The sequence below is a fragment of the Thalassophryne amazonica genome, chromosome 17 (genome assembly GCF_902500255.1).
Source record: "Thalassophryne amazonica chromosome 17, fThaAma1.1, whole genome shotgun sequence".
NCBI lineage: Eukaryota > Metazoa > Chordata > Actinopteri > Batrachoidiformes > Batrachoididae > Thalassophryne > Thalassophryne amazonica.
Genome location: NC_047119.1, coordinates 54,698,342 through 54,726,057, shown reverse-complemented (window position 1 = coordinate 54,726,057; position 27,716 = coordinate 54,698,342). Strand labels below are relative to the sequence as shown.

At 42.5% G+C, this 27,716-nt stretch overlaps 2 protein-coding genes across 2 annotated transcripts in view; one reads left to right on the top strand and one right to left on the bottom strand.

Annotated features, from left to right (window-relative positions):
- The first annotated feature begins 381 nt into the window (after nucleotides 1-381).
- On the top strand, nucleotides 382-17,540 carry LOC117529679 (sorting nexin-18-like). Its single transcript, XM_034192524.1, has 4 exons — nucleotides 382-1,513; nucleotides 2,672-2,965; nucleotides 3,828-4,210; nucleotides 13,800-17,540. The coding sequence occupies exons 1-4, from the start codon at nucleotides 765-767 to the stop codon at nucleotides 14,024-14,026; spliced, it is 1,653 nt and encodes a 550-aa protein (XP_034048415.1). The 5' UTR covers nucleotides 382-764; the 3' UTR covers nucleotides 14,027-17,540.
- A 4,709-nt stretch (nucleotides 17,541-22,249) lies between these two features.
- Nucleotides 22,250-27,716, bottom strand: part of LOC117529106 (chondroitin sulfate proteoglycan 4-like) — a 51,105-nt gene continuing 45,638 nt past the window's right edge. The window contains 1 exon segment of the mRNA XM_034191807.1: nucleotides 22,250-24,991. Coding sequence (XP_034047698.1) covers nucleotides 23,852-24,991 — 1,140 coding nt within the window. The 3' untranslated portion in view covers nucleotides 22,250-23,851.

The following is a 27,716-nucleotide window of genomic DNA, read 5'->3' as shown; positions in this document are numbered from 1 at the left end:
TATCTCATGTGTTGATGAAAATTGTGAATAAAAATTTGGGTGGGGACCCCAAAGATGTTCAGATTTCAAAGCGAGCCTCGGTATTCTTAAATTTGGTAATGCTGCCCCCCTCTCCCCCCTTCTGCCCAAGCAAGCCCGTGTGTGGCTCCGCCCCTGGACTGAAGAAGAAAAGTCTAATTTAACATCCTCTCCTGGTTACTGCAGCCCTGTACTTTGAGGTGTCAGCCTATAAACGTGAGAGTTTTGGTGAGATAAGTTGAAGTTTTCCACCTCGGAGTTGAGCGACTTGACTGAACTTGCCGCTGGCCCCGCCCCCTGGCCGCTGGCCCCGCCCCCCGCCATCCCGCTACGTGTTCAGACTGAAGCCTTTAAACTTAACGAGCGTCTCGGCGACAGAACGGAGAGAGAAAAAAGGACTTTCCTCCTTATCTGCAGAGATACAGCCGTGACATGTTGGTCATTTCCCTCTCGAAGCTCCTGCTGTCGTCCGTGGACCGAAAAAACGTCGTTTTCTTCTGCCGCTTGGATGAAGTTGTGCGTGGAAACTGATGATATTTGAAGCCGCGGGAGGAGGCGGAGGAGGAGGCGGAGGCGCGGGTTTGTCTTCTGGGCTTCGGGTTCATGGATGTCGGATAGAAGCTTGTTTGATTTGTTGGAAAACTGGATTAATACTTGCTGCTTCAACTTTAATCCGAGAGTGAAAGAAACAATCGAGTGTTTTCTTGCTGTGATTTAGTCAGAAGAGAAAATTAGGAGGAGAAATTATGGCGCTAAAAGCCAGAGTTCTGTATGACTTCACCTCTGAGAACCCTGGAGAGATCTCCATTACAGAGAACGAGCTGGTGACCCTGTTCAGTGAGGAGGTGCTGGATGGCTGGTTGGAGGGGGAGAACAGCCGGGGGGAGGCGGGTCTCTTCCCCGCCTCCTATGTGGAGGTCATCAGGGACCACATCACCTCCACCACCACCACCAACAACAGCTTCTCTCCCAAGCCCAAAGCGCTGACCCCCCCTCACGCCACCTACATGCCCTCAGATCCCCCGAGAGGCCTCGGGGCCGGAGGTGGAGGAAGCTTCCACACCAGCCACGGCAGTGAAGATGACTGGGATGACGACTGGGATGACAGCTCCACGGCAACAGATGAGACTCACGGTTCCAGTAGTGGGACCCCGATGCACCCGGTGACCACCTCCCTACCCGGGCGTCATAGTGGCCAGCAGCAGCAGCAGCAGGCCAAGAGCTCACTCACGGTGGGGAGGAACCTGAACAGGTTCTCCACCTTCGTCAAGTCCGGAGGGGAGGCCTTCCTGCTGGGGGAGGCCTCGGCGTTCGTTAAGGATGGGGATAAGATCTGTGTGGTGATCGGGAAGCACGGGCCAGAGTGGCAGGAGGATCCGTACCCGTTCACCTGCACCATCGACGACCCCACAAAGCAGACCAAGTTCAAAGGAATGAAGAGCTACATGTCCTACGGCCTCATGCCGACCCACACCAACGTACAAGTGAACCGCAGGTACACCCGTCTTCCTCCATCCGTCACTCCAACCTGGTTTTCCTCTGTTTCTGTGGTTGATCACAATTGTTCCAGTAACCCCCCCCCCCCCCCAAAAAAAAAACAGCTGTGCGACCCTTTGTCCTTTTACTCCTGAGGAATGTCCTGTTTCCTTTCTGACATTCCCTCTGCACTGTGGCAACTCCTCAAGGGTGGCCAGGGTGACCACTGCCCCCCCACCCCCCCAATTCATTAAGAAACCCAAGTGTCAATTTCTGGCAAATCGGAATTTAAAAATCTTTATGGCCCACACCACAGGCTGAGGGCTTCCTGCAAAAATCCACTGTTCACTTTTTCTTCCGTGTCTGTATGATGATTTCTTTTGTCCGCACTGCATCAAATAACATCCAATATGTTGTCCAAAGCACATTTATTTGTCTATCTTACTTTTTTGGAATATAAAAGTACTTATGATAAGCAACAGCACATGCTGTTGCATGCACATGTGCAATGCTGAGCTCCTTATTCAACCTATTGCCAGGGAAATGATGTGTTAACATGTGAGTTCCACAGATAGAAAAAAGTGTGACTTATACTCCAGAAAATACTGTAAATAGTTTATAATTTATATAAATATTCTAAATCTGAAATAATATTTAAAAATAATAAAACACTTCTCTAATATGCATAATAATACATTTGGATTTGTGGTACTCAAGTCCAGGACTGCCCTGCCATACCACAATGCATTATGGAGTAATGACAAAAATGCTGAATGCAGCTTCAAATACCGATGCAGGGTTGACATAAAGTGGTACACATGGCTCACCATATTTCTTGAAATGTTTTTGTGCCAGTAACATGCCAACAATTACAACGTTGCCAGCATCAGCTCACTGCGACATTAAGCATACAGTTAATTTTTGTTACTCCAAATACGACTGCCTTGTTCATTCTTATTAATTTCTCCTAAACAATTTAAGTACTTCCTGAATAAAAAGCAATTGTCAAAGGAGAGTAGAGTCCTCAGAAGGTGTTGTTGCTAGCAATGCTGTAATGTTCCTGACTCCTCCTCAGTTCTTTCCACAAGAATTCCCTCCTTCATGTTCACTTATCTTCCATCAGCCTTTTTACTCGTGCACCAAATGATCCCGGCTCTTCCTCCTTCCCTCCTCACAGGTATAAACACTTCGACTGGCTGTACGCTCGGCTCGTGGAGCGTTTCCCGGTCATCTCGGTGCCTCACCTGCCAGAGAAACAGGCGACCGGACGCTTCGAAGAGGACTTCATCTCCAAGAGGAGGAAAGGGCTGATCTGGTGGATGAACCACATGACGAGTCACCCCGTGCTGGCACACTGTGATGTTTTTCAGCATTTCCTAACTTGCAGCGCGGATGAGAAGGCCTGGAAAAAGGGCAAGAGGAAGGCAGAGCGGGATGAGCTGGTTGGGGCCAATTTCTTCCTCACCATCAGGTAAGACGTTGAGATGATTAGCAGAGAGACAATGAGTGAGAATCAAGTAGAATAGAAAAGCTATTCAAAATACTTTTATGAAACTTTGATCCTGACTGTGGTCTTGATCAGTTACAGTAATCTTGAACTTCATCACTTAATGTTGATCATAAACTTTAATCTTCATCACCCGCCTTGGGTCATGTTCCTGACCTTTGATCATGATAGTTGAAGTTTCATTCTTATAGCTGAACTTTGATCCTAAATGTTAAACTTTGATCTTGAGTCCTAGCTTTCCTGATCACCAGAATTAAGCTTGATTGATTACTTTGGAGGCAGAGCACTGGCCCTCATCACTAATCATTGAATTAGTTCCTGGCCTTTTATCTGTAGAGTTGAACTTAGATCATGGCTGCTGATTGCTTTGATCCTGAAATCAAGCTCAAGCCATTAGGATCAGATCAGCATTAAGGATCAAAGTTGGAATATCCCCCATAATCTGGATTCAAAATTTACTGGGGCTTTTATTGGGCATTGCTTCACCTCTCCATCAAGTTTCATTTAAATCAGTTTATTAGTTTTTGTATAAACTGGGCAGCCTGGTGGTGCAGTACTTAGCATATACCCCCAAAAGAAGGTCATTGGTTCAAGTACACCTTTGCCCATTTGCTTTCTGTGCAGGGTGTTTTCCTTGTGTCTGGTATCCTTCCACCATCAAAACATGCATATCATGGTTTTTCTCTTTAGTTTCGAAAGGATATCCAGTGTAAAATTTTATTTTTTATCGAAACCAGCTAATGAACACATAACCTGCTGGACAACACCGATCACTAACAAAGTGTCTTTAGTTTAAAGTTTTTTTCTCCCCACTTTTCTCTCTCAGTACGCCTGCTGTGCCTCTGGTCCTTCAGGACATCGAGTGCAAGATCGAAGCCTTTAAGACATTCACCAAGAAGATGGACGAAAACATTGTAGTCGTGAACACCACCATCAACGACTTTGCCCGAAAACAAATGACGGGTTTCAAGAAGGAGTACCAGAAAGTCGGGCAGTCTTTCAAACTCCTCGGACAGGCGTTTGAGCTGGATCAACAGGCCTACTCAGCGGGCCTAAACCGGGCCATTGCATACACCGGCGAGGCCTACGAGGCCATTGGCGAGTACTTTGCAGAGCAGCCACGCCAGGATCTGGATCCCATTTCTGATCTGCTGGACCTCTATAAAGGACATTTGGCCAATTTTCCTGACATCATCCATGTGCAGAAAGGTGGGTGTCAGCACATTCATGGGCACTGAGCTCAGAGCAGCTTTCTTAGCCAAAATCTATAATAATTTGTTGCGATGACAGTGAATAACTGATCTCAGTGAAACGTTTCATAAATCCAGCATATGAATGCATTAATATTCTGCTACATCATTTGAACAACAGTTGTCTGTCGGTTTGTTCCCCTATTTCCCCCAAGTTCTTTGTCCCATTTCTTCTAAACTTGATATGTGGATGACGGTCAATCTCAGAATTGCCCCTAAAGGGTTTATTTTGACAAAGATAAAGGTCATGGTCATTGGATACACGAGAAGTCGTCCTGATGCAAACTCGGCCCCAGGTGTAAACTGGGCTTGGGGCTAACTCTACCAACCTCTAACCCAGCCTGAGTTCTTAACCTGGGCAGGAGTTCTCCTGGGGGCAGAGTTCTCTTGTTATTACGTCACTGGGGTTCCAGGTCCTTTTGATGATGGCAACCACGTACATCCATACGTTATACCTGGAAAATATTCACAGCGCTTCACTTTTTCTACATTTTATTATCTTATAGCCTTATTCCAAAATGGAATAAATTCATTTTTTTCCCGTCGAATTCTACACACCACACCCCATAATGACAACATGAAAAAAAAATTTGTTTTGTTTAGTAATTTTTTTTATTGTTTTTGGAAAATTTATTAAAAGTAAAAAACAAGAAATTGGGGCAACATCTTAGCTTAGTGGTTAGCACGGTTACCACAGCAAGAAGATCATGGGATTGATTCCCACATGTGGCCTCTCGATGTGGAGTTTGCATCTTCTCCGCATGTTTGCGTGGGTTCCCTCTGGGTGCTCCGGCTTCCTCCCACATCCACAAACATGCAGGTTAGATGGATTGGAAACTTTATATTGTCTGTAGGTGTAAATGTGTTTGTTTGTCTGTATGTGGCCCTGTGACAGACTCACATCCTGTGCATGGTGTACCCCGCCTCACGCCCTATGACTGCTGGGATAGACTCCAGCTCCCCGTGACCCTTAATTGGAGTAAGCGGTTGAAGATGAGTGAGTGAGTGAGTGAGTGAGTGAGTGAGTGAGTGAGTGAGTGAGTGAGTGAGTGAGTGAGTGAGTGAACTAAGAAATCACGTGTACATAAGTATTCACACCCTTTGCTCAATACTTTGTTGATGCCCCTTTGGCAGCAATTACAGCCTCAGGTCTTCTTGAATATGATGCCACAAGCTTGGTGCACCTATCTTTGGGCAGTTTTGCCTATTCCTCTTCGCAGCACCTCTTAAGCTCCATCAGGTTGGATGGGGAGCATCGGTGGACAGCCATTTTCAGATCTCTCCAGAGATGTTCAATCAGATTCAGGTCTGGGCTCTGGCTGGACCACTCAAGTTACATTCTCCTGAATGTATGTATGTATATATAAATGTGTGGGTTGGTGACAAAGTCAGGTTGGTATGCTGTTGATGCAGCTATTTTTATGGAGTAATCAGTAATGTTCCGAAAGACATGCAGCCCCTCAGGTCAGTATACACAAACTCAGCTTTTGTCCAACATCTGTTTTCATTTACTGAACTGCAGTATCAATGTGAGCCGAAAACTGAGATCCACAGTCAGTGCATTGAAAGCTGGTACGTGCTGACTCGAAAACACAGACCCACCCACACATACAGACAGGCACAATCACAAAAGCCTCGCAGAGGAGTTAGTTTGTTAGTTCCCTGCAGTTTTGGGGCGGGTGGGGGGAGTTGGCACAAAAAGTCCTGACATTTGCCAAAAGTTGAGGCACTATTTCTATAGTTCTGTTCTCTAGATACAATCACAGCTCTGAATGGTGGAAACACAGTCTGAATCCCAATCATCTGTGATTGACAGAACGTGACTCTCTGATTGGAAAGTTGGACTTTATTTGATTAAAAGGGTGGTTTCAAAGTGAATAAACGGCTGAGATATTGAACATACAGAGAACAAACTGTTGAGGTATTGAACATTCAGAGAATGAACCATTGAGATATTGAACATTCAGAGAATGAACCATTGAGATATTGAACATTCAGAGAAAAAACAGTAGAAGTATTGAACATTCAGAAAAACAGTTGAGGTATTGAACATTCAGAGAATGAACCATTGAGGTATTGAACATTCAGAGAATGAACCGTTGAGGTATTGAACATTCAGTGAACAAACTGCTGAGGTATTGAACATTCAAAGAACAAACCATTGTGGTATTGAACTTTCAGAGAACAAACTGTTGAGGTATTGAACTTTCAGAGAACAAACTGTTGAGGTATTGAACATTCAAAGAACAAACTGTTGAGGTCCTGAACATTCAGAGAACAAACTGTTGAGGTATTGAACATTATTATCACTTACTGGGGCATTGCTGGGCCGGTAGCATAGATTTACATTTACGCTACCTGTCCATACCTGTCCGCAGTAACGGCGGGTATCCCAATACCCGTCCACTGTGCATAAACTGATGACATCATAGCACGCGCAGCCCAAGAACTGTCCGCAGAGGAAAAGATGAAAAGGCGAGAAGTGTGTGTTGGTCCCAATATGGATATTACAGATGATTTTCTCATGGATAGTCCGACAGTGAACAGCAGCCAAAGCAACCAGCTTGATGAGGACGCACTGGCGAATTTGGAGAGCAGCGCGGTACCAGCCAACACGACAAAAGTTAAAAGTGAGCCAACTTTTTATGTAATAATGCAAATAACATGCAGTTGTTGTGCGGTATGCATTTTCTGAGTCCTGACGGCCATGCCCAATCCCCCAAAATGACAGATATTCGCCCGAGTTAGACGAGGGCGAATATCTGTCATTTTGGGCCCTCCAAAAGCATGTTATTGTATTATTCAAGGAACAAACCTTTGCAGTATTGATCGTTCAGAGAACAAACCGTTGAGCTATTGAACATTCAGTCAACAAACTGTTGAGGTGTTGAACATTCAATGAACAAACCGCTGAGGTACTGAACATTCAGAGAATAAACTGTTGAGGTAGTGAACATTCAGAGAACAAACTGTTTAGGTATTGAATATTCAGAGAACAAGCTGTTGAGCATATCTGCCAACATTTGGATTTACCATTGTGGGACACCCATGCGTGGCCATGAAGCCTAACTAGGGGAGTCCATGGTCCTGCCTGGACCCACACAACTGTAGGACTAATGGGCACCCCACGCACACTCATGTGGGAAGCTTGACACAGGGTAAATACCGGGACTCTCCTGCCCAATGCAGGATGGTTGGCAGCTCTTGTTGAGGTAGTGAACATTCAGAGAACAAACCGTTGAGTTATTGAAAATTCAGAGTACACAACTTCGAGGTATCGAACATTCAGTAAACAAATTGTTGAGGCATTGAACATGCAGAGAAAAAAACTGTTGAGGTGTTGAACATTCAGAGTACAAACGGTTGAGGTATTGAACCTTTGCGTTCCATCTGTTCCACTTGCAGACATTAACAAATTTTTTGTCAGTCGAGTTGGTTTGAAGCTTAGTGATGTAACAGACTAACGTCATGGTGGTTTCTAAGTTGCTATTGGACACCATAGTCTCATTTGAGGGTGGGCGCTAAAGGGGTAAAATATGATGTAATACTTCTACTTCCAGGGACAGCGCTCGTCTGTCCCCATCAGACACATGGCACTTTTTCTGAGGTTCTCCACTGGGAACAGAAAAAAATCTGCACTTTTTGCGACTGCTTCGGTGATTGCAGCCAAAAGCAAAACAGTACACCATTTTTCCATTAGAAGTCATGCTGTATTTATGCAGGCTGTCCCCAGAAGTGGTCAAAGCCCACAATATCACACAGGGTTCAGACGAGACTGCGGTTCCCTATTGCTTATATCTAAAGCCACAGCTTAACATATTCAGTAAAAGGTACATTGGAAGCAAGTCAGATATGGGTGCATGCACTGGTATTGCATGTCGCGCATCCATGACACCACAGAATCGCTTTGGGTCCTGGATGGTAACTGCCCAGGCAGAAAACCTATCCCAACCAACGTCATCCCAGCAGTTCCCAAGGATCCTCCAAAGAGACCTAGTACCAGAGACATCCAGTTGTTGGCTTAGGTCACTGGTTAGTGTCCAAGTCTCATAACCATACAGTAACAGAAAACACCAGGACCTGAAAGACTTACACCTTTGTTCTCCTAGATATCAGCATCACCAAAATACCTCTGTTGAGCAACATCATGAATCTATCAGCTTTTCCCTGGCATCCCAGAGATATGAATGTCACTGCCAAGATAAGTCAACACCTTTACAAGAGCAGCAGTTTCACCACATGTAGATACACGTGTGACAGCTGAGTCCTGGAACGCATTGAATGCCTGGATCCAGGACAGTCACAAATCCAAACACTCCAATTACTCGCTTGGCTTCTTAAGTGCTGCAATTACTGAAACAATCTATACCACTGGTTTCTATAACCCTATCCAACACCCTGTCTGTGCAAGCATTGAATGGTACATGAGCCTGAATACATCCCTGAGGAACACAAGTCTTCACCGGGAAAATTCCACTTAGTGAAAGCACGCTGAGAATAAATGAAAACATATTAGCAGAACGATTATATGTTTGCAGGTTAAGTCACAAATCTTATCATCATTGAGCCAGCTATAAGCCAATTGGCAATGCTAGTTGGTTTGTTAAGCTATTGTACTGACCTGGCTAGGTGAGTTAGCTGGGAAGGTAGCTGAGAATTAGCTACGCAGATACTTAACAATGACTCTAGAATATTACTGTCTTTCAAATGACTGAAAATATGTTTTTGGAAGAGTTTATACACCCGCTGAAAAACATTTTCTAAACTGTCTGTAGTGTTGCATCAAAAATTTGTAACATCAATACAAGACGGTTTTATTTGTAGATCATATTTCGGATTTTGAAGTCATGGTATGAAGCTGCTGTACACAGATACGTAAAGTAGCAACTTTGCACAAGGGTAAAGTATTCAGTAAAACGTAGAAGTAGCTAGACATTAAAAGATTCACAGAATATGTACATTATTTTCTGGCAAATTAGAACACAAGCTTGTTTCTGAACAGCTACAACCTAACTAGCCAAGTTAGGTTGCTAACCTACTGTAGCAACCTGTCTAGGCTAGCTAGCTGGGTAGTTTGCTACCAGGTACTTAAGTTAACAATGACTATTTGTACAACATTACCCTCCTAATGACTGGAACAAAATATGATTTTGGAAGTTTATTCTGCAGCAGGAAGGGATTTTATAAAATTGTCACCGCTCGTATGATAACCGTGTATATTTCATGCTTGTTGTTAATCTACAGTTAAACAGATCTGACGACGATGATGATTTATGCAACTGATAAAACCTGCAAACTCATTGAGAGACAGTTTGACAAGTTAAAGTAGATTATCTGGCTACTGTCTTCCAGTTCAAGAACTTTTGAAGTTTTGACAGTGTTCATAATCTGCTCTCTACTTTTTCTTTCAATAACTACCATGACTAGAATGTTAGTCATAGTTTCCATTAAAGTCTCTTAGTTTTAATCCTTCATTGGGAGAAATAAGATGAGAACCAGTGAAAACAGAAAACAAATATAAATAAAACCAAGTCAACCACGTGAAGCACTGTCGAGGTTCATCATTTTGTTCGGCAGATATCTACACAAAGTGCTGAAAAATTTCTCCAAATGACAAGAAATGTGGCAGCAATTAAAAACAGCTGCTGGACATTATGGCAGATAGATTTTTGGCCTAACTGCTGCCGTACGGTATTGTCTGACTTTGCCAGTGTTCTGTGTCTGGGCTTTGGAGGATAGTTGGGATTGAATGTGGGGAGATTCTTGGGCCTCTCGTCCTGTGTTGCCCTGGGACTGCTGGAATGCAAACTGGAGCGCTCTCAGGATTAGCTTCCCCTCCTCCTCTTTTTCTTCTCCCTCCTTCCCACTTTTCCTACTTCCTCCTGGTGATACAGCGGCGGGAGGAGGGGTACAGATAGTTCCAGAGCCGAACACTTTTCCCACCAGCCAGAAGTGGCATCTTATTAGTTCTGCCATTACTTTGACAGGAAGAAGCACAAAGTCCGAATTAACGTTGGCTGTTTAGGCGTAGGTGTTTTCCATGTGAAGCAGACGGACTTTGTGAGAGCGTCACCGCTGCTACCAATTATCTTTTTTCATCCACTTTTTGTAGTGCCAGAGTGGTGGAAGTTCTTCTTCGCTCTCTGCTGACACTGTTCTGGATTCCCCGAAATATGAGTCACACCAAACTAGTCAAGAGTCAAAACTGAAAAAAAAGATGTCATGCAGCTTCTGCTAAATTCAGAGCAAATAGAGATGCCAGACGGTGACACCAATACAGTCAGCAGTATCACGTGACACTTGTGTGATTTCTCATAGTGCCACAAATAGAATCTTGGTGTTACATTAATCTTGAGTTTCAGCAAAAAAAAAAAATCACAAATACAGCACTTTTTCAGCATGTGTAATACTGTTAGTAACTCATCTGTCTGTGCTTATGGTGAAACACATTTGGCCCAGGTGGAAGTGAGTCTGGAGAGGTGGAGCTATGCCCCGGAGAGAAGTGGAATGAAAGTCAGGAGCAAGATCGAGTGCATGTTCAAGAATGGCGGGGGGGGGGGGTGGTATGATAGAATGAAATTGGGGGGGTTGTTGTTCATAACAGGTTAAAGGGACAAACCCAGCTATAGTTTAGCATTGCAAAATTAGTTGGATACTCAGTAGAGTGCATTTTTTTGCCAAGGCACAACAAGCCTTTCACCAGTATAGGGCAGCGCAGGCTTGTTTGGGGCCAGACGGTACGCATATGATGTAATTTCTCTACTTCCGGGGTACAAACCACGGCATTTTCAAATGAGTTTTGGGTAAATTACATGCAAACAAAGTGAAAATGCAAAGCAAAAGTGACGATGCAGTGGGAAAGTGGACATGTGTTGCGGATTGTTTTGTTCACCAGAACTGAAAAAAAAAACTTTTTGCGATTGCGTCGGTGATTGCAGCCGAAAACAAAACAGTACACCATTTATTCGTGTGAAGTTATGTTGTGTATATAGTCCCCGTAAGTGGTCAGATCCCGTGATATCACGGAGGGTTAAAACGAGACTACAGTCTCCTATTACCCTGGTTGCCTGAGTGCAGCGTTTATACATATGTTTTTGTTGTTTCTGACATATTTTGCCTGACTGCCAGTGGTGAGATGTTAATTGATGAACTGGTGCGCGGTCGGTCAGTCAGTCACAGTTCCTGCACCGTCGTTTCGACTTAACTATCTCTAAATAATGGACGTGTTGACATGGGGTTTTCACGCAGTACATGGGCAGCAGGTCGGCTTAGTGGTTAGCACTGTTGCCTCACAGCAAGAAGGTCATGGGTTCGATTCCCATCTGTGGCCTTTTTATGTGGAGTTTGCATGTTCTTTCTGTGTTTGCATGGGTTCCCTCCGGGTGCTCCGGCTTCCTCCCACAATCCAAAGACATACAGGTTAGATGAACTGGAAACTTTATAATTGTCCAGATCTCCCTTGTAAAAGAGATCTTGATCTCAATGGGACTAACCTGGTTAAATAAAGACTAAATTTAAAAAGGTGGTGGTACCCCCAATACATCAGTTGGACACTGCAGTCTTGTTTGAGGGCGGGCGCTAAAGGGTTAAAACATGACAAATATTACACAATAATCCTACATGTATGGACAGCCCTCATCTGTCCCCATCAGAAACGTGGCATTTTCGCTGAGTTTTTGGCCAAATTACACACAAACGTAGTGAAAATGCAAAGAAAAAATGAAGATGTGGTGGAAGGTGGACATGTGTTGCAGTTTGTTTATGACCCTGAGCTCAAACACTTTGAGGTGGTTGTGCAGGCGAGAGACTGCAGCTACTCTGTCAAGGTGTATAGGCTAAAACTTACCGACACAACCTCTCCCATTTGCCTTGTCTTCCCGTCTCCACTGGGAACCGAAAAAAAACACTTTTCGCAACTGCTTCTGTGATTGCAGCTGAAAACAAAACAGTACACCATTGTACACAAGTGATTCTGTGTTTGTGCAGGCTGTCCTCGGAAGTGGTCAAATCTCGCGATATCACGTAGGGGTTCAAATGAGACTCTTGACGTCACAGATCAGCTCATGAAGACTGATTTAGCTATAATGTACTCTGGACAGGAAGTGATGTCATGGGTGCTGGAGATAGATAGAATGGTGTCATTATATGGTCAGGGGGAACGTGGTCAGTCAGTCACAGTTCCTGCAGCATCGTTTCAGCTTCATGCTGACATGGAGTTTTCACGCAGTACATTATACCGTTGTGACATTCCACCAGCGAGAAAAACTCTTGTTCTTTTTCTGTCATTTGGACACAAATATATGATGGATAGAATTTTCACCAAGATAATGCAAACTAGTATTGAAGCTTTTAAAACTGGAGCAGCCCATGTGTAGACTTGGTTGCCAGTAAGTTTAGTTTACCGTGTTTTTATAAATGGTGGGATATCAGTGGAAATAAACAAAATGACAATGCAGCCTGATGGCATAATTCTGATATAAATCAAACAAAAGCACCAGATAGCGTTTGGGCAAAATTGTAGCTTCCTTACTTTCTGATGATGCCACTTCTGGGAATTCTTTAAATTTTAAAGTCCTTCACTGTAATTTGACGGTAGACTAGCTGAGGATTTGATTGAAGGGTCATTGGCCATATCGGCTTTTGTTTAGCCATGGCAACAGGCACAGTTTTCCATGTATAAAATATGCATCAAGTAAAGGGTCCCTCTGTGGTAAAGGTGAAAACGGAGAGGTTTGTTTTTTTCTGATTGTGGAAAACAGTGTGCAAACGAATTAAAATTTCAATTTGTTCAACAAGAGCAATCTGAGATTTCTGACGTCTGGCAAGTGTAACAAGGAAAATAAATAACCGATATGTGATTCACATTGTGACCTGGACTTTACCTGGATCCGGATTCCACAGCACAGTGTAATAATTGCATACTGATGCAAAATGGTCCAACTGATCAAGATGTTGCAATCTGATATTTAATTCACAAGCTGAAACAAAATATTGGCTTCCTGATCTTGGTTTTACATCGTGATGTCATATCCGTAAAGTGAAACTTGATCCAGAATCCAGATCTGGATCTCCTTCAAAATGTAATAGTGTCTTCTACGACCTAATATTTTTCTGTGGTGAAAATATGGTGAGTATCTGTGAAGTAGTTGTGATGTAATCCTGTAGGGATTGATCATCCCTGAACTGAAAAGTACTGTACATCTGCACACCAATCACATGCTTTTGCACAGACCCATTCCACTATATTATATTTATTTAACCGTGAATATGGTTTTGGCTGTTTGTCTACAGAAGTATTTTTTTCCTTTTCTTTTTATTGTTCTTCATGCACCAATGACACCATCTTACTTGGCAATGAATTTGATTCTGATTCTAACAGACTGACAGACAAATAAATAAATAAATGCTGATGATTTAATTACGTCCTTGGCAGACGTACTAATTCTAAATCTATCTGTATATTTACTAACATAAAAAAGGGCTGGTCACTTTTTTTGCACTGTATAAATGCCATCTTCTCTCATTCTCTCCCTCTTGTGGTCTTTCAGGGGCGCTGACGAAGGTCAAAGACTGCCCAAAGAAAGAAGGCGAGCTGCGCGACCGCTGCAACATCATTTCATGCGCCACATTAGCGGAGATCCAGCACTTCCACCGTACGCGGGTGCGAGACTTCCGCGCGCAGATGCAGCACCACCTCCGCCAGCAGATCATCTTCTTCCAGAAAATCACGGACAAGCTGCAGGATGCGCTCCACCAATATGATGAGGAGCAGTAGGAGGAGGAGAAGGAGGAGGCACTAGATCGCAAAGCCAATCAGGAAACCTAAAGAAGGAACCAAATGGGGGAGTTGGACAAGTCCTACTTCCTGTAAAGACAGTGAGAGTGGAGATGGTGCTTATGGATTTGTTGTCCTTTAACACTTGTGCCGTTGTGGATCCTGGTCTCGGTGGGACTGGCACTTCAGACAGGACACTGGATTGCAGGTTGACAACATTTTGGATTTGTACAGAAGCTGATCCCAACATTTGCCTCTCCATTCCTACATTCAGGATCACCAACCCCCCACTTTGTGGAAACCTTCCATCTCTTCTCCAATGAAACACATTTCGTTTAACACAAATGTGGGATTAATCTCCTTAAATATTCCAAATCTGAGCTAAATTTGGGTGATTTTTAACAAAAACATTTTTAGTCAAGTCAGCTGTGGATGCAGTGCACACACAGACACAGTGAGAGTGAAAATTCTGTTACTCTCAGTCTCCCAGACAATACATAATAAAAAGAAAAAACAGAACAGTCTTTTATGTGCAAAGCTATCACAACACTAAGAATATAAAATGAATATATAAATACGGCAGACAGTAGACTGTGGTCAGTGAGGTACCTGAATGTCTTGTGCAAATTGAACAGTGATTCAACATTGATGAACTTATCCAAACTAAGTTAAAGTGCATGGAGTGAATAAGCAGTCCGTGGAGATATGCTCAGTGTGTGTGAGGTGGGTGTCAGCAGTAAGACGTCAGTGTATGGGGGTGGGGTGTCAGGATCCAGAGTTTGTGTGTGTGTGTGTGTGGGGGGGTGGCAGCAGGGGATATGAGCGCTCTGACCGCCCGGTGAGTGAAACTGTCAGTCAGTAGGCTGCTCCTGGTCTGGAGACTCCGCAGTCTCCTTCCTGATGGTAGCAGGCTGGAGAGGCAGTTTAACGGGTGGCTGGGATCTCCCGCGATGCAGATGGCCTTGTGGGTGAGGCGGATGGTGGATATGTCTTGGAGGGGCAGGAGAGAGGTGCCTGTGATCTTCTCAGCTGCTGTCACGTTGCGCTGAAGGCTCCTGCGGCAGGATGCGGTGCAGGTGCCGTACTGCACCGTGATGCAGCTTCATAAGATGCTCTCAGTTGCACTCCTGTAGAAGGTGCACACGGTGGGGGGTCAGGGCCCAAGCTCTTCTTAGTCTGCGGAGAACGTAGAGGCGTTGGTGAGCTTTCTTGGCCAGTGATGTGGTGTTGGTGGTCCAGGAGAGATCCTCTGTGATGTGCACACATGTGAACTTGGGTGCTGCTCACCCTCTCCACAGCAGCACCGTTGATGGTCGGGCCGGGGGGGGGAGGGTATTGGGTGTCTGCTCCCCTGAAGTCCACAACAATATTGTTTGTCATCTCCACAGTGCTCACACCTCGTTCCTGTAGTTGATCTCATCGTTGTTGCTGACGAGACTCACCGCGGTTGTGTCGTCTGCGAACTTGACAAGGAGGTTGATGTTGTGCAGTCTTGGCTCAGCAGTGTGAAGAGGAGGGGGCTTTTAGAGTTTGTGTTTACTTGAACAACGTTCACAGTATTGTGTAGATAAGGACAGAAGCATTGTGGGTACAATCTGCTTCTCAATCATGTTTCACTTCCATCTGATTTCTTATATTTCCTGAAGCTGAGATTCTGCCGCTGTTTTTTTTTTTTTTTTTAATGTACTTCCTGTTGGAGCTCGGAATGATTTATTTTTAGGCAAACTATTTCTTCTTTCCAGAAACGTCTCGTCAATTCATGTTTTTTTTGCTGATTCTACACAAATACAGTGACATTCACAAATAGAGTGAATAAGTGACAGTGTGCGCCTCAGAACCTTTGTCCTGAGACCTATGGGTCCTGGTTAGTACCCGGAGGCGAGACCTCTGAGGAAGACCAGGGACTACGCCAGGTCGGGTATCCAGAGTAAAACCAGTGCAGATCTTTACTGGATCCGGTGTGGTGACCCCGAACAAAATAAAGGACAAACAGAAACGTCACAAATACATGAGGTTAAAACAAAAAATAAAGATTGAGTCAGATAGGTCAGAGGTCAAGCTCAGGACAACACAGAGGCCTTGGTTTGTTGTAGGACGATCACAGCTTACCGACCTGTTATACCCCCCCAAAAATAACAAGAATTTTTATACCAGTAGAGCAAAAAATATGATTGAAGATTGTGCTGTGAGACAAACTGTTGTTTCATAAAACATACTTTGATTTGGTTTAAATAGTCTCAGTTTGCAAAATGTTTGGAAGAGCTGGTTCCTAAAACCTTAAAATTATGATAGTAAACAAAGAAAAAAAAGGCATTTACATAAAGTAAATTCCTTCAGAACTCATAAATTGTGACGCTAATAACTCTTGAATGTAATCAGCAGGGTTCCAAAGTAGAACCGTGTACAGAGTTTGCTGGGACTGATTAAAGTGGCACCGTTTTCACTAACACTTTGAAATGTGCAAATATTCAACGGAATTGGTTAAAAGGTTCAAACTACTTGTTGAGATTAAATGCTACACTCCACCTTTGTGTGTTACAGCACATGACATCAAACTGGTGCATAAAACAAGAACTTAATACTAGTTTTGTTCATTTTGTTCATTTTTATCCACATTGGGTGAGAAACCCCGATGTGTTAGTATCCGTCCGTCTGGAGCTACATCTCAGAGATCGCACAGGTCACCTGGTATGCATATATTTGTTGTGATGTTAGCAGCAATAAATATAATGTATGAATGAACCAAATTGATAGCAAATGCAGGCCTGATGACAATTTTATCAAAATTTTAATAGATGGTATTATAAAAGTGAAACTTACAAAGAACATCATTAAACTCTTGGTGGCTTTCCATCATATTTGTTTTGGTGTTTGCACCAATCAATTACTATGATAGCGGGCACGCTGCCAATTTGTGGCCATCAATCCTTCAAACTTCACTTTTTACTGGCTCCTAAAGGTGGCATGGAGATAGTACCACGCGACAGCCCTTACTGTCACTAAATTTGATTGAGCTCATCACCACTAGTTTCTCTGGGTTGAGTTTGTTCAGCAGGATGTACAGAAGAGGGCGATAAAATCATTTATTATATGGCTGCAATGCTATGCGCGCTCTGATTGGCTGATTACCGGTCAGTTATTTTCCCATATCGGACCGGTTACCATGACATTCGGTCCACAACGCGCATTTTCGTTACAAACCAGGAAGCAATAAACACGTCGGCCTGATATTTCCCCATACAGACCGGGTATGCAAGGTTAATAATCCTCTAATCATTCCCATATGATTCCCTACAAGTCAGCACAGAGTATATGCAACTACTTTGCAGCTCTGCTATATGGAAAGACTGGGAATTGGATAATCAATTGACTATTTGCTGCAATTAATGCTGACCTTTTTTTTTCTCAGTCTCATTTCAATTCTCAGATTTATGGTAATGCAGTTTGAGGTTGAAAAGTGTTCATCAGAAACTAATTTACTGGGATAATCACAATAAACACTTTTAAATGAGTATTGATTTACTCTTTTTTTGTTGATTGTTTTTTTTTTAATGTAATTTCACAAGGTGCAAAGCAGTAATGTGGGTGGGTTAGTTAGTCAATCCGAGTCAGCTTGTGTACACAATAACGCAAAAATTATCAAGAGCAATCACAGATTTCTGACATCCGCCAATCTGGATCTGGATGACCTTCAAAATTCAGTGGAGTCTTCCATGCCCTTATATCTATCTGTGGTGCAAATTCTTGAAGTAGTTTTGGCATAATCCTTCAAAGCTTATATAAAGTGAAACTTAATCCAGATCCAGATCACCTCCAAAATTCAGTGGAGTCTTCCACGGATGAATAGGTATGTGTGGTGCAAATTTGGTGAGAATCCGTGAAGTAGTTTTGACATAATCCTTCAAAGCCTATATAAAGTGAAACTTGATCCACAATCCAAATCCAGATCACCTCCGAACTTTCATGGATTCTTCGATAGCCTAATATGTATCTGTGGTGCAAATTTGGTGAGAATCCGTGCAGTAGTTTTGACGTAATCCTGCTAACAGTAATCCTTCAAAGCCTATATAAAGTGAAACTTGATCCAGAATCCGGATCCTGATCACCTCCAAAATTAAATGACGTCTTCCATGGCCTAATATCTATCTGTGGTGAAAATTTCGTCAAAATCTCTGCAGTAGTTTTGACATAATCTTGCTAACAGCCAGACAAATAAATAAATAAATATCAATGATTTTATTACGTCCTTGGCAGATGTAATAAAAACTATTGTGTTGTAACTTACCACATTAAAAGAGAATAATGACTTGAGAGGGGGGTTAACTTTGATGCACCACAGCCACCAATAAAGCAACTTTATTTTCCTATGTAATGTCTCATAGATGTGACTGCCACCTGCTGGATGTGGATGTGAGCGTCAAATAACATGTTAAACTAGCAAATGTGGGAAGAAACATGATGGCCAAAGGAGAGTAAAGTCAGATTCAAAGAATGGATAGAACTTGTGGTTTGGGGATGATACCAGAACTTTTCATCAGTACTGCAAGTTAGTGATGGCATGCTTGAAATCCTTCTTCACAACATTTTCAAACTTTTGCGTCACACATTTTGTACCTTAACTGTGACAAACCAGTGAATGAAGACCACATAATGTGATCTAGGGTGCAGTTTGATGACTTGTATCATGTGATGTGCAAAAATGATCATAGTTTTAACTTTACCGCAACATGGGTACTTCCAGAAATCCTCTCGGAAATGTCACGGGATATATGTAGGTAAGGGATTACTAAAATCTATCAAAGTTCATGATGGGAAAAAAAAATTGTAAATCCCATCAGGGTGAAAATCACACCATGGCACAATGATGGACAACCTCCTGGTCTCCCTGAGGTTTTCCACGGTTTCAATCTATTTTGTCAGACTTCATACGTCTGTTGGTTTTTAGCAGCGGCAGCTCTGTCATTTAAGAAGCCCGATTGCCACTTTCCCAATGAAAATCTTGCTTGTTTTTTTCCCCCCCTCCAGCTGCAGCAGCTCGGTTGTGACATGTGACACCACAGACTTCAGGTCGGGTTTCTGCAGCACCGGACTCTACATTATTCAGACCGACCTTTCTCCTCATCTTTCCTTTTCTTATTTTCAGCTTTTTAAGAATGATTTCCATTGTTTTTTGCTTCATCAGGTCTCATTTTTTAAAGTATTTTGCAAGAGAGAAAAAATGGAGACAACTGGAGTCTCAGTTTTATCGTAAAAAAAATTCTCATCTGACCCAGCAGCCTTCTTCAGTCCTATCTGGGATAAAGGGAACCGTTGGGTCTGGTGCACCTCAATGTCACCTGAAGGACGATGGGGGGTCATACGGCCAACATGAGGAGTTCATTGGATGTAACTGTCCTTCATATCCGTCATTGGAGACATATTCTATGTTATGACAAAGACTTCAGAAATGCCCTCATCTCATGTGCAAAATAAGATTATAGTGTTTTCTGGGAGGTCCTGCGAATTCCACTCCGGTGCAACTTATCATGCATTCATTATTATTATCATTTTTATGAATAGTAATATCATTATTAATAATTAACTATTTATAGAGAGTTTTCCCAGGAGTGTACTCAACAAAATAAACCCCATTAATAAAAGTACACAACAACAGTGCACAAAAAGCCCCAATTAAAGTTATACGGCCATTCAAATGGCACTAAACTGACTAAATTGAGTTACAACTGAAATTCAAGCATTATAATGTAGTTTAAAAAACAACTAATACATTTTTGTTATTGCATTTCCAACACTGTGGCCCAAGCAAAATGTTCATCTGTGTGAAATAACATACATGTTTTCCAGCTTGATGTTTTACAGACACTGTACCAGACCATCTTGGTGAAGAAAGACTGAGCGAGAAGGCGAGACTTTTGATTTATGCTCCGATCCTCACTTGTGGTCATGAAGTTTGGGTAATGGCTGAAAGTATAAAATCATAGATACAAGCAATGGAAATGTGATTTCTCTGTCGGATTTCTGGGAAGTCTGAATATCCAGGAGGGACTCTGAGTAGAGCCGCTGCTTCTTTGCATCAAAAAAGCTATCTGAGGTGGTTCAGGGGTCTGGTGAAAATGCTCTCTGGTGGTATCCCGAGGGAGGTCTTCCAGGCATGACCAACTGGGAGGAGGACTCAGGGAAGACCCAGGATATGCTGGAGGGATTATATTTCCAAGATGATTTGGGAACACTACACCCCCCCCCACCACCACCACCACGACTAGGAAGAATGGGATGAGCTACTTGGTCTCCTGCCACTGCAACCAGGGTAAATGGCAGAAAATGGATGAATGTTGTCCATCTGTCTCATTTTTGGAATTTAAAAGTCCTTATGGTATACACCACAGGCTGAGGGCTTCTTGCAAAAATCCACGGTTCACTTCTCCATCCGAGTCTCCCTGACGATTCCTTTTGTCTAAACTGCATCAAATATCATCCACTATGTTGTCCGACACACTTACGTACAGTGAAGCAAATAAATACTTAATCCACTCTCGATTTTGCAAGTTCTGTAACTGTTATCATAGGTACACGTCAACTGCAAGGGACAGAATAAAAAAATAAAATCAGAAAATCCCATTGTATGATTTTTAAATAATTAATTTGCATTTTATTGCATGAAATAAGTATTTGGATACAATAGCAAAACAGACCTTGATATTTGGTACAGAAACCTTTGTTTGCAGTTATAGAATTCAGACATTTCCTGTAATCCACTCCTCCATACAGATCTCCAGCTCTTTCAGGTTTCGAGTTTCAGCTCCCTCCAAAGATTTTCTATTGAGGTCAGGTCTGGAGACTGGTCAGGCCACTCCAGGACCTTGAAATGCTTCTTATGGAGCCCCTCCTTAGTTGCCCTGGCTGTGTGTTTCAGGTCATTGTCATGCTGGAAGACCCAGCCATGACCAATCTTCAGTGCTCTTACTGAGGGAAGGAGGTTGTTTGCCAAAATCTTGTGATACATGACCCCATCCACCCTCCTCTCAACGGTGTAGTTGTCTTGTCCCTTTTGCAGAAAAGCACCCCCAACAATGATGTTTCCACCCCCATGCTTCACGGTTGGGACGGTGTTCTCAGGGTTGTTCTCATTCTCTAAACATGGTAAGTGGAGTTGATACCAAAAAGCTCTTTTGGTCTCATCTGACCACGTGACCTCCCATGCCTCCTCTGGATCATCCAGATGGTCACTGGTGAACTTCAAACGGGCCTGGACATGTGCTGGTTTGAGCAGGTGGACCTTGCTGCTCTGCAAGATTTTAAACCATGACGGGGTCGTGTGTTACTAATGTAATCTTTGCGACTGTGGTCCCAGATCTCTTCAGGTCATTAACCGGGTCCTCCCATGTAGTTCTGGGCTTTCTCAGAATCATCCTGTCCGCACGAGGTGAGATCTTGCATGGAGCCCCAGACTGAGGAAGATTGACAGTCATCGTGTGTTTCTTCTATTTTCTAATAATTATGCAGTTTTTGTCTTCTCACCAAGCTGCTTGCCTGTTGTCCTGTAGTCCATCCCACCCTTGTGCAGGTCTACAGTTTTGTCCCTGGTGTCCTTAGACAGCTCTTTGGTCTTGGCCATATGGTGGATAGGTTGGAGTGTGATTGAGTGTGTGTACAGGTGTTTTTTATACAGGTAAGAAGTTCAAACAGGTGCAATTAATACAGGTAAAGAGTGCAGAATAAGAGGGCTTCTTAAAGAAAAACTAACAGGTCTGTGACAGCCAGAATTCTTCCTGGTTGGTTGCTGATCAAATACTTATGCAATAAAATGCAAATGAATTATTTAAAAATCAGACAATGTAATTATTTTCCTCTCTCTCACAGTTGACGTGTACCTACGATAAAAATTACAGACCTCTCTATTCTTTGTAGGTAGGAAAACTTGCAAAATTGACAGGGTATCAAATACTTCACGGTATGTACTCGTGTCTTGCTTATTTTTAGAATTTAAAAGTCATGTTAAGTAACAGCACACACTATGGTGTGCACATGTGGTAGTGAGTTGTGGTCTGTTCTTAAAGTCACCCCAACTCGCTGTGTATTAAAGCGAATTGTACATACCCCCCCCCCAATGTTAATAGTCCAGACAAAAAGGGGTGGAGTGGTGGTAAACCTGCAACAGACTCGCATGCAGATCATCAGTTCTTTGAAATTTTTAAAAGTCCAACCAGTGTTTTCACACAAATATTCTTCACAATTATTTTTATTAAAAATAACTTTTTCTTAGCACATAACAAACATGCAGGTGTTAAAATGCGTAAAAAAAAACACAAAAAAAAAAACACCCCAAAACAAAACACATTTTTGTCATCCCTATGTGTGTAAAAATAAAAGCTCAGTACTTTGAAATGTAACCAAATCAGAGCTCATCACATTTTATTGGTTACTTTATGCAGTTTGAACTCGCAGTATGTTTATAAGGATGTAAATCCACAGTTACATTTCAAAACTCCAAAAATGGATGCACACTCACCTTCACATTCCAAAATGTCTCTCTCTCTCTTACACACACACACACAGCTAATGTGTGTACTATTTAAAGCTAATGTATGTACATCTGTTGTAAAAGTTCCTCTTTATAAAGCGTACCTTATTTATGTGATATCACTTTTCTTTATACGTAGTCGTGGGTGAGACGTCACTGTGTGCCAGGAGTCAATCGGTCGGTTGGTCGTGTGACATTTCAGGTATGAACGAGATTTCTTCACTTGTACTGGCCTGATTCTTACCAAATTTGATATATACCTTATGCATAGTGGTGCCAAGGAGGCTATTGATTTTGAGGTCAAAAGGTCAAGGACACTGGAGCGTACATTCTAAAAATGTGAAGGCAATAAGTTGTTTTGAAACTGACCAACTGACCAACCTTTGTATGTGTCTTAGGATTAGGGTTCCCAAAGAATCCTAGCATACCTTTGAAAAATCTTGTGACCCCAAAATGCCTACTGAATTTGAGGTCAAAAGGTCAAAGGGAAGGTCACTAGAGTGTACTGTGTAAAAATCTTGTGAGCATTGTAACTTAGTAGTAACTACCTGACTGTCACCAAACTTGGTACATGTGTTACGCATACCGACCCAAGAAGCCTACTAATGTTGGTGTCAAAAGGGCAGGGTCACTGGGAGTAGTTTGGAAAATTATTCTGAGCACAATAATGTCTTTCCTAATTGCCTGATTGTCACCAAACTTGGTAACTTTGTATGCATGTTAGGCATGGTGACCCCAAAAAGTCTGGATTTCGAAGTCAAAAGGTCAAAATCACTGACCGTTGTAAAAGCCTTCTGCCGAAAAGTGTCACACATCCCTGGTAAGAGTATCAGCATTTGCCCAAGGACTCTGTGGGTTAGTGCAGACTATGCGCTTGTTTTTTTTTCTTTTCTTAATGGTGGTAATAACAGCCCGTTAGACGCATATGTCACTGTATTTCTCCATTTATGCGATTATTTATTTAATAACATTTTATCTTTAATCCTGCAAACCTCAGGGTTCCATACAACAAAACCATGTAAAACGTGTGTGAATTCTGTCTAAAGGTGGAAGCAATTTGTCACAACACTGTACATATTTATGTTCACTTTATGAAAAGAAGCATTCAGTCCTAACTTTAGGTTTTATTCCATTAAATATCACAGCTTTTTTTTCTATCAAAATTACAATGGCGTCATCCATTAACATGCACATTTTCATCCTTTTTAGGACCTTCCTCTTAGATGAATGTGACATTAATCCTGTTCAGACTCATTACACCAAAATCCATCTCTAAGGCACCGTTTGTCTCTGGATTATAACCGTCAAACCCAGTACTGGTTGTTTTTAAGAGTCGGCGCAGGAGACCGAGGTGTCGGAGCGGTTTTGTGTTCTGCTGCCCCCAGTGCTTTAGCACCAGCTGATGGATCTCCACTTCTTGTTTCATTTCTGTTCCTGTGTGTGATACCGCCGTCCACACTTGCACCATCAGATTCAAACGGCCCCCAGAATGTCATCCCGGGGGCCAGACTTCTCCTCCTGGGACTAAGGTGCACCACAGGTGAACTCGGGCAACTGGCTGAGCCAAGTGGGGTGACCACCACGGAGGGCATTGCAACGCTGCGCTCAGGCCGGCCCAAGTAAGGACTGTCCTCTGAGGGTACCGGTACCGCGGCCAGCTCCTGAATGAGGTGTAAACGGGCCTGTTTCTCCTTGCGATGCCGGGACACCAGAATCAAAATGATGAGGATTACGATGAGCAGCAAACAGGCCAGCAGAGGGAGGATAATGAGGAGCGGGTCCGAGGCGGGCCGGGGGACGACCTCCACATGAAGCAGGTGGCTATCTGGAGAGTTTGCCGGGCCATTTTTCACAGAGGCAGAAGGAGTGTGGAGTTGAGGGACGTGCACGTTCCCCGGGCCATCGAGGCTGCTCCCTGATCTCACTCCATGGCTCCCAGTCCGCGTGTGGTTCGTCCAGCGGTTGTGAGCCCTCGTCTTGTGTTGCGTCCTGTTGTGGTGCTTATGGGACAAAATGTGCGGGTGCAAACTGGCGCCAAGCCCACTGTGCACTGTGGATCCCCCACGTCCACCGGCTTTGACTCCGCCCACTGTGGTCGTCCAGTTGTGAGCCGGCTGACGGACCGCCGTGCGTTCTCGACTCGCACCGTCCGCTTTATTTGTACCTCTTGGACCATAACGCATTTGGTGGTGGGGTAAGATGGTGAAGTGAAGCTCGCCCTTTGCTGGCTGCACGTTTCCAGCCTTCAGTAAGAAGATGAAAGAATCATTGAGGGGCGTGGCTGGGGTGTGGCCCTGCCCTGTGGTGACAGCAGATTTGTTGCCAAGGAGCTGCTGGTCAGTGCCGTCACTGAGAGTCTCCTCAATGGCGACTCGGCCTTGGACCACATCACGGAAAGTAAAAGATTTCAGGACCTCCGATGCTCGGTTCGGGTCATAGGTCATCTGCATACATATGCATTCACAGACAAGAAGATGAAATGACAGGATGAACTGATATTAACGACAGGAAATAATGTGTTCAGAAGCAGATCACAACATCAGATCGTTTAAATCAATTCAACTGCTTGCTCTTCTCCAAGATTCCAAGTGTGAGAATTTAGAAGTTTCCCAAAAACATTTGCACACAAAGAAAAAAAACATCTTCAAGTGCTATGAGCTGTTATCATTAAAATATATATATGTATAAACAAACAGTCACATCTTTGATAAATCAATCAATCAACAAACAATTAATATGCATATGTCGCGGACATGAATGAGCGAAGCTCATCAGCATCTCACCATGTCATTTAGGTCCTTCAGACTTTACTTTGAGTAAATGCTTCAGGGGAGCATTAGCATGGCAAAACCCGCCTTTTTAAGCATTCTCCTTATTTTGCCTTTCAGCTTCTGGAGGGGCTCTGCCCCCCCTCCTCCCCACCTTTTTAAGCAGTTTTTTTTTTTTTTTTTTTTTTTTTTTTGCTTTTCAGCTGACCCACCAATTACAGCCCTCTTAACCCCCTGCCACTTTAAACATTTTTTTTTATTTAGTTGTAAATTAATATTTAAAGTTTTCAGCTAGTTGACAGTAGGGCTGTACAATATGGCCAAATTATCTTATCTCAATATTGTCATATAAATTGTCATGTAAATGTCACTTATATACATGCTGTCCATATTCTTGAGCCACTTAGGTGGGTAGGGAGAGTTCCCATGGGATAAAAAAGCTTTTCAACCTACCATCCCTGGTTCTCAAGACCAGGCACCTAAGTGGCTCTAGTCTCTCTTTTTTTTTAAAGATATTTCAGTGTACCTTAGTAAACACTAGTAGAGTTCCACCTTAGATTTGAAATGTATAATAGAAGATATACCTTACTGAATTTTCATATCAATATGATATACGATATGACTATGATTTGACACAAAGTGCAGCAACAGTGAAAATTAAACATTCTTAAACAAAACAATAATAATACCACACTCATTTTGCACTCATCGTAAGGTTAGGATACTGGGCCCTCCAAAAGTATTGGAACACTTGGAATTTCACACATTGTAATTTGTTTATGCCATTTTAAAGACAAGAAATACAAAAAATAAAGAAAAAAAAGTTCTAAAATTATCTTCCTCAAACACAAACTAAAAGCAAATCTCTAAAACGTGATCAAACCTGTAAAAAATAATCCGTTTTATTGCCAGTTGTCTTTAGATAAGTCAGGGGATGGAAACATGAACATTTCCAAGTCACTGAATATGTCTTGGATTTTATTTACATCAATTATGAAGAAATACAAAACTTTCTTTCACCAAAACATCAAATCTAGGCTTTCATCTCAAATGTACTTTCTGTCAAATTGTAGCTGAACTTTCAGATTTTCTTTTAAAGAAAATCCTCCTCTACACCACTTCATCAGGAAGCTGGATTTTATATTTTTAATTAATTTATATCAAGTTGTAGAAATTTGCTTTCAATTTGAGTTAAGGAAGATGATTTTTGAAAAAACAATGTATCTGAAATGGAATAAACAAATTAAAATGTGGGAAATACCAAGTGTTCCAATACTTTTGAGGACAGTTGAGAAACACTGAGGAGCAGCATCTTACATCTCATATATAGTGCAGCAGATAACAGACTTTTTAGAGTAGAATCCTGCAAATGGTGATACAAGCATCAAATTTGGCACAAATAATCCATAGACATTAACTCTGTAAAAAAACTGATTGGCCACTTGAATTTTCAAGCAGCAGCCAGGTAGAGGTCAAATGAAGAATTAGACAGGGGTCAAAATTAAAAGATGCTCCAATTATATAGAAAACTACACCACATTATTTGTCTGATCATGAAGATTCCAAAAAAGGTATAGTTTGGACAATTTGTGACTGCATGTTATGGCGTTATAAGGTAAAAGCAGCAAGAATGGTGACAACGGTCAGTTTCAGTTTGTACAGGGGTCAAAAGTTAAAGTTGCTTCATTAATTTTGCTCCAGCTGTATTTGTGCTGAATTTGATGCTTGTATAACCATTTGAATGATTGTTTCAGTTATCTACTGCACTAATAAGCAAACAGAGCATGAACCAGCTGCTGTCTGTTAGCTTGAACATGTGTATATAAGGCAACCCGAATTAAAGGAGAAATGCTGCTTTTAACAACCTGGACCTCATTTCTGACATAAAATACGATTGTTTACTCACCAATATAAGTTTGGTGTGATTAGAAGTCCATAGTTCAAATGACGTGTTCAGTTCAGATCTGAAGCAAACATTTTTCCTTTTCTACTAAGGTGGATTAGAACTTTTTGTGGTACACAGCACAAACTACCTGAAACCTAGCAGTCAATGTGACTCAATGATTTGAAAATGCAGGTCTTTCAACCAGATGTGTGGTGCCGTGACATGTCAATCATCTGTGTCCAATCAGATTTCAGGGGAGTCCAGTGAAACCTCAGCCTCCACTCTAGCTCCACCCATGCTAGGAAGTGTTCAACATTTCCTGTTTCACTGTGAGTGATAAATTGGCACTTCCTGTTTGAGTGTGAGCTTGCCACTGAGTTCCCGCGAGATTTCATGGGATCTCGTCTGTCAATCCAGGAAGTGTTTGACATTTGAACATTTCCTGTTTTACTGTGGATTTGAATTTTAATAATATAACAATAATAATAACAATAATGTTTTTAAAGATACATAAAT